This window comes from Nerophis lumbriciformis, linkage group LG21, assembly GCF_033978685.3.
Source record: "Nerophis lumbriciformis linkage group LG21, RoL_Nlum_v2.1, whole genome shotgun sequence".
NCBI lineage: Eukaryota > Metazoa > Chordata > Actinopteri > Syngnathiformes > Syngnathidae > Nerophis > Nerophis lumbriciformis.
The window spans coordinates 20697501-20709637 of record NC_084568.2 but is presented as its reverse complement, the minus strand read 5'-3'; the positions used below and the strand labels follow the sequence as shown (position 1 = coordinate 20709637).

The 12137-nt window shown below is 40.1% G+C and overlaps 1 protein-coding gene across 1 annotated transcript in view; it reads right to left on the bottom strand.

The window, feature by feature from the left end:
- Positions 1-625: 625 nt before the first annotated feature.
- Positions 626-12137, bottom strand: part of LOC133621362 (uncharacterized) — a 12759-nt gene continuing 1247 nt past the window's right edge. The window contains exon 2 of the mRNA XM_061983397.2: positions 626-2659. Within this exon, the coding sequence (XP_061839381.1) occupies positions 1239-2609 (1371 nt within the window). The 5' untranslated portion in view covers positions 2610-2659 and the 3' untranslated portion in view covers positions 626-1238. The remainder of the gene's footprint in view (positions 2660-12137) is intronic.

The window sequence follows — 12137 nt, the reverse complement described above, 5'->3', positions numbered from 1 at the left end:
TTCCTGAGATCCAGGGTCAACGCAGCCGTCTACCAGCAAGTTTTAGAGCACTTCATGCTTCCTGCTGCTGACCTGCTCTATGGAGATGGAGATTTCAAGTTCCAACAGGACTTGGCGCCTGCACACAGCGCAAAATCTACCCGTGCCTGGTTTACGGACCATGGTATTTCTGTTCTAAATTGGCCCGCCAACTCCCCTGACCTTAGCCCCATAGAAAATCTGTGGGGTATTGTGAAAAGGAAGATGCAGAATGCCAGACCCAAAAACGCAGAAGAGTTGAAGGCCACTATCAGAGCAACCTGGGCTCTCATAACACCTGAGCAGTGCCAGAAACTCATCGACTCCATGCCACGCCGCATTAACGCAGTAATTGAGGCAAAAGGAGCTCCAACCAAGTATTGAGTATTGCACATGCTCATATTTTTCATTTTCATACTTTTCAGTTGGCCAACATTTCTAAAAATCCCTTTTTTGTATTAGCCTTAAGTAATATTCTAATTTTGTGACACACGGAATTTTGGATTTTCATTTGTTGCCACTTCAAATCATAAAAATTAAATGAAATAAACATTTGAATGCATCAGTCTGTGTGCAATGAATAAATATAATGTAAAAGTTACACCTTTTGAATGCAATTACTGAAATAAATCAAGTTTTTCAAAATATTCTAATTTACTGGCTTTTACCTGTATATGTATATCATACAAAAGAGTTAATCTATGGAATCATTTACAATTAGAAACCACCCCCCCCCCCACTTAATTATTTCTAAAACCTACATAAAACACTGTTCTGAATAAGTATAGAAGTGAATTATCCATCCATCCATTTTTCTACCGCCTGTCCCGTTCGGGGTCGCGGGGGGTGCTTGAGCCTATCTCAGCTTCATTCGGGCGGAAGGAAGGGTACACCCTGGACAAGTCGCCACCTCATCACAGGGCCAACAGATAGGCAGACACACATTCACACTCACATTCACACACTAGGGCCAATATGAATATGCACTATCGGATAAAATGTTTACAGTTTTATCTCAACCTTTTCAGTCAAATTGCTGTTATTTGTTTAAATACACAATTTTGCATGTTGATGCATGTTATTGAAATTTAAAAAAAAAACCTAAACGAAAAGATCTAATCTATAAATGGTGGAAGCATATTAACAAGATTGTGTAACACACCAACAATTATGTCACACGTTTATATTGTTAGAAAGTCAAAGTTATCAAAGTCTTGGCTTCATTTGCTGCTGCTGTTCTCACCAGCACACTTGTGTTTCTTACACTGGTACTTATAAGAGAATCTTTCACCACACACACTGCAACTGAACACTTGCTCACCTGTGTGTGTTCTCATGTGTACTACAAGGTTTCTTTGTCTGCAGAAGCTTTTGTTGCAGCTTGTACAGGAATATGGTTTTTCACCAGTGTGCGTTCTCATGTGTACTTTCAAATTTTGACTTTGTACAAAACTTTTACCACAGATAGAACAGGTAAAAGGGTTTTCTCCAGTGTGTATTCTCGTATGTACTTTTAAACTTTGATTTGTTACACAACCTTTACCACAAACTGAACAGATAAAAGGTTTTTCTCCGGTGTGTTTTCTCATGTGTACTTTCAAATCTTGACTTTGTACAAAGCCTTTACTACAGATTGAACAGGTAAAAGGGTTTTCTCCTGTGTGTGTTCTCATGTGTACTTTCAAATTTTGACTTGTTACAAAACCTTTACCACAGATTGAACAGGTAAAAGGTTTTTGTCCAGTGTGCACGCTCATGTGTAATTTCAGATTTTGACTTGCTACAAAACATCTGCCGCAAATTGAACAAGAAAATGGCTTTTCTCCAGTGTGTATTCTCATGTGTACTTTTAAATTTTGACTTTGTACAAAACCTTTACCACAGACTGAACAGGTATAAGGTCTTTCTCCAGTGTGTTTTCTCATGTGTACTTTCAGATAACTGTGGGGTTTAAAAGTTTTGTCACAGTGAGAACATGTAAAACGTGTGTTGTCAGTGTGACATGTATTATCAGCTTTAGAGTCTTCATCATCAGTGTCAGGAGAGTGTGACGTTGTGTCGTCACTGTCTGATAGTGGAGCTAAGAGCTTGTCTGCTTGTGATCCTCCACAGTGGTCTCCATCAGCTTCTGTTGTCATGTGTTGAGTTGAGCTGTTGCTTGGAGACTCCACCTCTCTCTTCTCCTCCCTTTCATCCTTGACCTCATCATCTTCACTCTTCACAATTACACCAATCACTGGGAACTCCTCCAACCATTCAAGATGCTCTCCCTCCTGACTGATGCTGTGTTCCTCCTCTTCCTTTTTAATGTGCAGGGGCTGTGGTGCCTCCTCTTCCTCTTTAAAGTAGGGCGTCAGTCGGTCCTCCTCTTTCTTTGTAAGGTGCAGGGTCTCTGGCACATCTTCTTCCTCTTTAACATGGGGGGACAGGGGGTCCTCTTCTTCCTTTTTAAGGTTGGGGGTCTGCTGCACCTCGTCTTCTTCCTTAATGTGGGGGGTCAGTGGGTTCTCTTCTTTTTTGTTGGTGTCAGGGGTCTGTGGTACCTCATCCTCTTCTTTAATGTGGGAGGGCTGAGGCTTTCCCTGCTCCATCTTGAAGCTGCACTCCAGAAGCCCAGGGAGAAGATGTTCTTCACAGATGTCTGTCGGACACAAAAAACACAAACACATGTTTTAGAAACGTCCAGCTTTGGTCAGTCACATGTACTAAAAAAATAAGTTATTGTATGACCTGGCACGAAATCTCTGTGGGGGACAAACACGCCACTCTTTACAACATTATTCACAGGAAAAAAAGACCAAGCCATGGCGAAAAATACTTTTTACTAGGGAAGGGCGATATGGCCTAAAATCTATATTGCAATATATGGTAACACTTTAGTATGGGGAACATATGAACCATTAATTAGTTGCTTATTAACCTGCAAATTAGTAACATATTGGCTGTTAATTAGTCATTATTAAGTACTTAGTAATGCCTTATTCTCAGTGTTGGGACTAACGCGTTACTTTGTAACGCGTTACTGTAACGCCGTTAGTTTCGGCGGTAACTAGTAATCTAACGAGTTATTTTTTTATATTCAGTAACTCCGTTACCGTTACTACATGATGCGTTACTGCGTTATTTTACGTTACTTTTTATGTAGTATAAAGTGTGTTTTATCGGAGGGCTGCTGTGTCGTTCTGATTCTTCTTGTGTCACAAGCCGGAGAAGAGAGAGAGACATGCGCTCTGTGTGGGTGTGTCTGAGTGTGAGTTTGGGGAGCGAGGGGGGGGGGGGGGGGCGTGTCTGATCATGGCGGAGCCAGAAGTCGAGTTTGCTAACATGGAGATATTTTCACTACTTTTCTTTTGTCGAGCACAAAGAAAATAACATTTTAGTTAAATGTAAATTGTGCTTTGGATCAAAGATGCCATCTACTGCCCAAAACAGCAATTCAAATCTGCTGAAACAAGCTACATAGCAACATGCTTCGACGAAGCTAGTAAAGAGAGACAGAGACTCTGATGCCACTTCACCTCCACCACCACCACTATTCACCGCTGAACACACACTCTGTCAATCAATGTTCCCTCTAATTGTTCATGTGTGAGCAAATGCAAAAAGTCCCTGAGCATTGAGTGGAGTCCATGTGAGCAACTTTAGACGTGCACACTGTGGCTACACCAGCAGCACACCTGTCCCAAACCTCACTAAATAACAACTTACATCTCCATCCATCCATCCATTTTCTACCGCTTGTCCCTTTCGGGGTCGCTGGAGCCTATCTCAGCTGCATTCGGGCGGAAGGCAGGGTACACCCTGGACAAGTCCCCACCTCATCACAGGGCCAACACAGATAGACAGACAACATTCTCTTATTATTAGAATCAAATGACAGCAGTCATTTCCATTTCTAATATAAGTGTTTAGGCCCACTTATAATGACAATAACAAAAAATATTGTTTTTCATGAACTGTGTACTTGTATTGTTTGTCTGGGTGGAGGTCCTGCTTTGGAAATAATTTGTACCCCTTTCAGACATTGCATTTAGTTCCCATTAAAACATTCACATGTTGCACAATGAGATGTAAGCAGGGGATCATGTGTACATTCCTGCAACTTCCTGTTTGTAAAAAATATATTTTTATTAGTATTTATTTAATATACTAACAGCATTTAATGATTAATATTTATAAATTAAGATTCCTAATAAATGACACTAGAATAAGCACACATTTGATTGGTAAATCATAGTGTAACGACCTGGAATGACACTTTATGTGTGGTGTTGGAGTTGTCCGACTTTTTGTGTGGCTGTAAACGCATCACTGGCTAAGTGCCATATGTGCAAGTGTTGGCGCACGTGAGAGAGCAAGCGGCTGCTGTTGATATAACAAAGTTGCTTTTGGTCTGGTTTGTACTGCAGAAAATGACCAGTTTTGCTAGATATCTTTTTTTTTTACTAATGTTTTGGTGATGTGTTTATGGCCGACAGTAAAGAGTTTTGCTCAGTAAAGTGATGGATGGAATTCATGTCCTCAAAGCGTCTCGACAGACGTCACAATATTTGAACAATGATGACGAAAACGGTTTTCTCTGTCGTGTCCGTGTCGTGTCGAAAATTGTTATGCACTTATTTTTTTATTTGATTTTGTGCATGGCATAGATTTGCCGTGCGCAGAGGACGCTTGAGCAGTGCACAATTGCACAGGCGCGCTCCTTAGAGGGAACGTTGCTGTCAATTCTCTTATATACTCTTTCATTCTAGACTTCTAGAGTGTTTGATTATCACATCACTCTAAATGTATAGACTATAAAGTTCACAAACATAAAGAGGGATCCTAGTGGGCCAGGCCAATCTTTCCTTATCTCTAAACTAAAACTGGGGAAATGTGTAGTGTTCTGGGTTTCAGACATGATTTTGTATAAGAATTACTTGAGGAAGAAAATGCCTGGTTAGACTTTGTGTATGAAGTGTGTGCCTTTCTTGGTTTACATCTATGCTGTTATTATGCTGTTTGTTACTTATGTATGTTATGTTGCAGCTATTTAAAATAGTTTTGTCAATTTGTTCTGGCCAGAAACAAATTGGCCTTTGTAACATATCTTTGTCTTTGTGTGTTGTATGTAGACCACATGGCTTAGCAGAGTTGAGTGATGTAAATGCATGTCAAGTTGATCAACAGATTGTATTATTCTCCAGTGCAATAACAGTACTGAAATGAAGGCTAAAAGGGCATTAATTGGAGCTTTAAAAAAAAGAAAGAAAAAAGAAGTAACTAAATAGTTACTTTTCACAGTAACGCATTACTTTTTGGTGTAAGTAACTGAGTTAGTAACTGAGTTACTTTTGAAATGAAGTAACTAGTAACTGTAACTAGTTACTGCTTTTCAGTAACTAACCCAACACTGCTTATTCTACATGGCCTTATTATACAACCAGTAAGCCATTAACTAAGAGTCTTCCCTAACCCCAACCCCAACCCTAACCCTGACCCCGACCCTATGTTAATAAGCAACTAATTAATGGTTCATATGTTCCCCATACTAAAGTGTTACCCAATATATTGTTTAATACAGAATTAATAATCAAACCAGGACATCGAGATGGCACAGAGGACGATATCCACTGTGTGTCGGTTTGAGAATGTTTTCTCCTTTTTGTGTGTTAACTCAGTTTTATGTCAACATTTATGGAGCTTTGTCACCAAGGATTAGCTTATAATTATAAGCTACAACTCCACCGGACTTATTTCTCACTTTTCTGACAGAATAAGTGGAATTGTTGGATGTCCTGGTCAAAGGTACCCTTGCCTTTATTTGGTGCTGTGAGAAGACGACGCAGAAGTGGGAGGTGGGTGGGAGTGCCTGTGCGTACCGCACTGCTCTACCAGGTATATTTCTCTCCAATGCGCGCTCACTGGCGAACAAACTCAACAAACTTCAGCTACTGATGGGGATGAACAGGGACTTTTTTTTCATCCTGTGCTCTGTGTTTTACGGAGAAGTGACTGTGTGAACTGATACTGGACTCTGTGCTGCAGCTGGCAGGATTCCTACTCTTCAGAGAGACTCGAGACACGTATTTCCTGGAAATAAAAAGTGTGGCAAAATCTGATCTGATGTCACAGTGATCTAAAAGCACTTATCTCCTGGGCCGGAATATTTTTACATTTATAGCAAAACTTTTTATCCTTTCCGCGAGTTCACTTAATTAATTCTGGTTGGTGTTTACATAACACTGCAGGCCAAGGAGCATGAGCTAAAGCGAGCTATTGCCGACCAGATTCTGTGCATTAGGTATTAACTGGCCGTGAAATGACACCACACCACCCCTAGTGTTCAGTTCAAAACTTGGGGGACAAACATTTTTACAGCAACTACCTAAAACACTAGACTGTTCCTGTTGTTTAGAGGAACTTGGACCATGTAAACACATTAGCAGATCCTTGCTTTGAAATTTTAACGTTAACGATAGCGGACACTTGTAATTTACATAACACAGCTATTTTTTCAGAAATGTGTAAGTGACAAAGTAAGTACCGTATTTTTCGGACTATAAATCGCAGTTTTTTTCAGTTTGGCCGGGCTCCAGTGCGATTTATATATGTTTTTTTCCTTCTTTATTATGCATTTTTGGCAGGTGCGACTTATACTCCGAAAAATACGGTAAGTATAAAGTAAGTAACATTTATATAGCACCTTTCATAGACAAAAAGCCACAAAGTGCTTTGCAACACAGTTAAAATAGAAAATACACACATTATAAAAGGCCAATTTAAACAAACAAAAACCCAATATGAAACATTATAAAAACACAAGTTAAAGGGAAACAACAATCGTAGCAGCCCATTTTGAAGGTGTCAACAGAGTCAATGGGGTGCAATGAGGGTGGAAGATCATTCAAAAGCATGAGAGCAACAGCCCGCAAGGATCGGTCACCTCTTGTCCGAAAACGAGTTTGTGGAAACTTCAGCAGATTCTGATCCACAGACCTCAGAGTTGTGGTATAAGGCTGGATCAGATCACTGATGTAAGAGGGAGCCTGACCATACAAGTATCCGAAGGCTTGAACCAGATTTGTAAACTTGATCCTATAGGAGACTGGCAGCCAGTGAAGTTATTTTACAACAGCGGATATGTGGGTCCTCCTATTTGTGCGGTTCAGAATTCTTGCTGCAGAGTCTGGGACTAGTTGCGGTCGCGAGAGCTCCTTCTTGTTCCGACATGAAAACAGACTGTTACACAGTCTAAACGCAAGGTCACCAAACAATGAATGTAAAAGTTCCAAATCATTCTGCGACACAATTTTCCTAAGTTTAGAGATGTCCTTAGATGAAGGAAGCAGTTCCTCCTCAGCTGCTTACAATGCTGCACTAATGACATGTCTTTGTCAAAGATAACTTCCAAGTTTCTGAGACTTGGTTTAGTAGACTGGCCTAAGTGACCCAAGTGTTGTTTAATCCCCTGAATGTAATCATCAAGTGCAATAACCAGTGTTTTTGTTTTGTCTGCATTGAGCTGCAGATAATTGTGAGCCATTGTTTTATGTTCATTAAACAATTAAGCAAGGCGTTAAGCTTCTGGATCTTTTACGGCTTTAAGAAACAGTAAAGCTGGATATGATCAGCAACTTGGTAGAAAGAAACATCACTAAACCTTTGGATGAGCTTTCCCGAAGGGTTCAAACACAGCAAAAATAATACACGACCCAAGACGAAACCTTAAAGGGGAACATTATCACAATTTCAGAATTGATAAAACTGTTAAAAATCAGTTCCCAGTGGCTTATTATATTTTTCGAAGTTTTTTTCAAAATTTTACCCGTCACGCAATATCCCTAAAAAAAGCTTCAAAGTGCCTGATTTTAACCACCCGTCCATTTTCCTGTGACGTCACATAGTGAAGCCAACACAAACAAACATGGCGGAAAGAACAGCAAGCTATAGCGACATTAGCTCGGATTCAGACTCGGATTTCAGCGGCTTAAGCGATTCAACAGATTACGAATGTATTGAAACGGATGGTTGTAGTGTGGAGGCAGGTAGCGAAAACGAAATTGAAGAAGAAAGTGACGCTATTGAGCCATATCGGTTTGAACCGTATGCAAGCGAAACCGACACGACAGCCAACGACACGGGAGAAAGCGAGGACGAATTCGGCGATCGCCTTCTAACCAACGATTGGTATGTGTTTGTTTGGCATTAAAGGAAACTAACAACTATGATATAGGTTTACAGCATATGAAATATATTTGGCAACTACATGCACTTTGAGAGTGCAGACAGCCCAATTTTCATCAATTAATATATTCTGGAAACATACCCTCATGTCAGCAGGCCAGGGAAGCTAGGTGTGACGACCGGGGCGCATTGTGATGTGGGGTTCGTTCTCTCAGGAATGCAGACGGGCGTCAGACACAGCGTGCAGGTAAGAAAGTATTTATTTAATAAATAACTTATACTGGAATAAAGAAAAGGGTGCTCATAGCACATAAGGCAAAAACTAAAAGAGCTAGCATGGGAGCTAGAAGGTAAAAAAAGGAGTTTAGCGTGGAAGCTAACAGGTACAGAGTCAGAACAAAAAGTCGTCAACTGTTGCATGAAAACAAACTACGAAGCCAGAACGAATGACAGGGAGGACAGCCTTAAATAATAATGTCAGTGATGACAAACAGGTGCGTGTCGGGAACAAACGCGGCAGGTGAAAATAATAAGCAGCCATGGCAACAAACTCAGGTGTACAAAACAGGTACTCAAGGAGTCCAAAACTAACCAAAAAACACAAGTATCTTGAAAACGTAAATAAAAAATATGATCCGGGCAGCGGATCACAACACTAGGGTCGATATTCTTCTCTTGATCATCTTTGGGACGGTGTCAGCCAAGACATCCAGGGGGGTTTAGCTCGCTCGTCTGCGGGAACAAACTGCTTTGGAACATTGCTTGCCGTGCTACCGAGGTCCTTTGTCCCTGAATTGCTCACACACTCCGGCAGATTCAATGGGGGTCTGGCGGCAGATTTCTTTGACTTTATCGTTGGAAATGCATCTGCTTTGAGTGTCGCAGGATATCCACACATTCTTGCCATCTCTGTCGTAGCATAGCTTTCGTCGGTAAAGTGTGCGGAACAAACTTCCAATTTCTTGCCACTTTCGCATCTTTGGGCCACTGGTGCAACTTGAATCCGTCCCTGTTCGTGTTGTTACACCCTCCGACAACACACCGGCGAGGCATGATGTCTCCAAGGTTCGGAAAACAGTCGAAAAAAACGGAAAATAACAGAGCTGATTTGACTCGGTGTTTGAGAAAATGACGGATTGCTTCCCGATGCGACGTCACGTTGTGACGTCATCGCTCCTAGAGCGAATATTAGAAAGGCGTTTAATTCGCCGAAATTCACCCATTTAGAGTTCGGAAATTGGTTAAAAAAATCATTAATTCTTCATTTTCACCAGTATCAAATATCAGCCAAGGTCACAGTCCTAAATGAGGATCATATGCTGGAGACAGGCTCAAAGGCAGCAGGGGTACCACACGGAAGGGACAGGATTTTATCCTTAATCATCTTGATTTTGCCAGTGAAAAACCTAAAAAAGGCATTGCTGTCAGCTTGACAAAAAAACAGGGGTAACTAGAGCAGCATGACATACAGGAGAATTTATGGTTTCAAACAACACTTTGGGATTTTTCTTATTCAATGTTACTAGTCGACGGATATAGTCAGATCTGGCATTTGGCCTGTGCACTTCAAGGTTAGTGGATTTTAACTGGCATTCAATCCTTCGACATAGTCTCTTCTCTTTTAAGATATCTTCATTCAAGTCTATTAGTCCAAGGGCACACTTTTTTCTGTACAGACAAGTTGGACTTCCCAGGAGCCACCTGATCCAAAATTGTCACGCAGTGATTGTTAAAACAGTGAATGAAATCGTCTACATCAAGACAGTTCATAACTAAGAGGATCAAACATATCAGAAAATCTATCTGCAGTATTAGTTGTGATAAAACACGGCTCTGATACCTGACTCCCGAAGGCTTAGGCTCAGGACTAAAGTGCAGATCACACAAAACAAAACTATGATCACCAAACGGACATAGTTTACAGACACGTTTAAAATGTCGAAGCCAAGCGTAAAAACTAAGTCTAAAATGAGGCTCAGAAACATGTTTACCATTCCCATGAAAAAACATACATTGTGTTTAAAATCACAGTAACAAGTAAGGTGCAACAAACGTGTTACAAACAAATTAATCAATAAAATGCCATCCATCCATCCATTTTCTACCGCTTAATCCCTTCGGGGTCGTGGGGGGCGCTGGAGCCTATCTCAGCTACAATCGGGCGGAAGGCGGTGTACACCCTGGACAAGTCGCCACCTCATCGCAGGGCCAACACAGATAGACAGACAACATTCACACTCACATTCACACGCTAGGGCCAATTTTTAGTGTTGCCAATCAACCTATCCCCAGGTGCATGTCTTTGGATAAATAAAATGTGTCGCAGATAAATTCCTTTGTCGATAATCGTCGGTGACGTCATCGCTCATGTTTTTTTTAGACATAAGCGAACATGCTCGTGTCAGTGTGACCAGTGACTGTCGAGCAACAGAACGGAAAAAACACAGTGAGTAAAAACTAAAGAAATAAGCTGTACAAACAGGACGTTCACAGTCATCATGTTTTACTTGCTCTTCTGTAAACCAGGGCTGGGCTTTGAGAGCAAAAATAATAATCACAATTATTTGGAATGATATTGTAATCACGATTAATAACACGATTATTCAATCATTTGAAAACATGAGTATTTATTGTGCCACCGAAATATATTCAAAATAAAAATTTATATAAATTAGTAACGAATAAACCACAAGTAAAAATAATTATACATACATATACATTTAAATAATTATAAGCAATATGAAAAAAAAAAAAAATCAAATTCTGTTTTTCCGTTTTGTTTTTCATTTTTACCTTTTAAACCTATTTTACCACCATAGATTGTGTGCTTATTGTGTCAAATACAATTTAATAAAATCTTTGTTAATTACAGTAAATGCAATCATCCTCACATTTGTTGGTGCAATACATCTTTGGACAATTTTGAGCAGTATTTTAGGTCAAAGCATACTACTTGTGTAAATATATCAATAAGTGCTTTAATTACATTATGCTTGTGTAAGGTACTTTTTTGAAACCTTAATTTTGTTAGCACAGACAAACCAGAAGTGGCGCACTACATTACTATTGTGAACAGTTAGGGGGGGTTAACCCTAATCCTCTAACCCTGGAACCTTGCCTTAACACTACATACTTTCAATTCAAGGGAATGTTTTGCCGACAAAAATAGGGTTGTGCCATGGGATCACCTGTATACTCAATAGTGGCAAACCTTTACATGGAGGACATGGAAAAAAGAGTTCTGAGCTATTTTCAGGGAACAGTACAGAGTCATTGGTACATATATGTGGATGACACATGGGTGAAAATCAGAAACCAAGAAGTGCAAGCCTTCACCGAGCACATGAACTCAGTGGACAAAAACATCAAGTTCACACGTGAGGATGTCAAAGACAGTAAGTTGCCTTTTTTGGACTATAATGTCCACATTGGAGAAATAGGGGCCTCCATGTTGGGGTTTACCAAAAACCCACACATACCGACCAATACCTACTTTTTGACTTAGACCACCCACTGGAACACAAACTGGGCGTTATCAGAACCCTACAACACAGAGCTGATAATGTCCCTACCAGTTCACAGGCCAAAGAGAAATAGCATAGGCATTTGAGGGAAGCCCTCAGAACATGTGGTTACCCCAGCTGGTGGTTTGTGAAAAGTGTATCTAGATCCAGAAATAAAAAGAACAGAGTGGATGAGGAGGAAAAAGGTAACAGATGCAAAAATATTGTCATTCCATATGTATCAGGTCTATGTATGCATCTATCTATATTTGTATTCTTATTGTTGCTTCTTATTTTTATTCTTATTATTATATTTTCTATTTTATTTCCATTTATACCCCCATTATTTACTTTTTAAATTTGATCTCAATTCTTTCTGTACACTGCTGCTGGAATTTAAATTTTCCTGAGGGAATTCTCCTGAAGGAATCAATATAGTACTATATATCT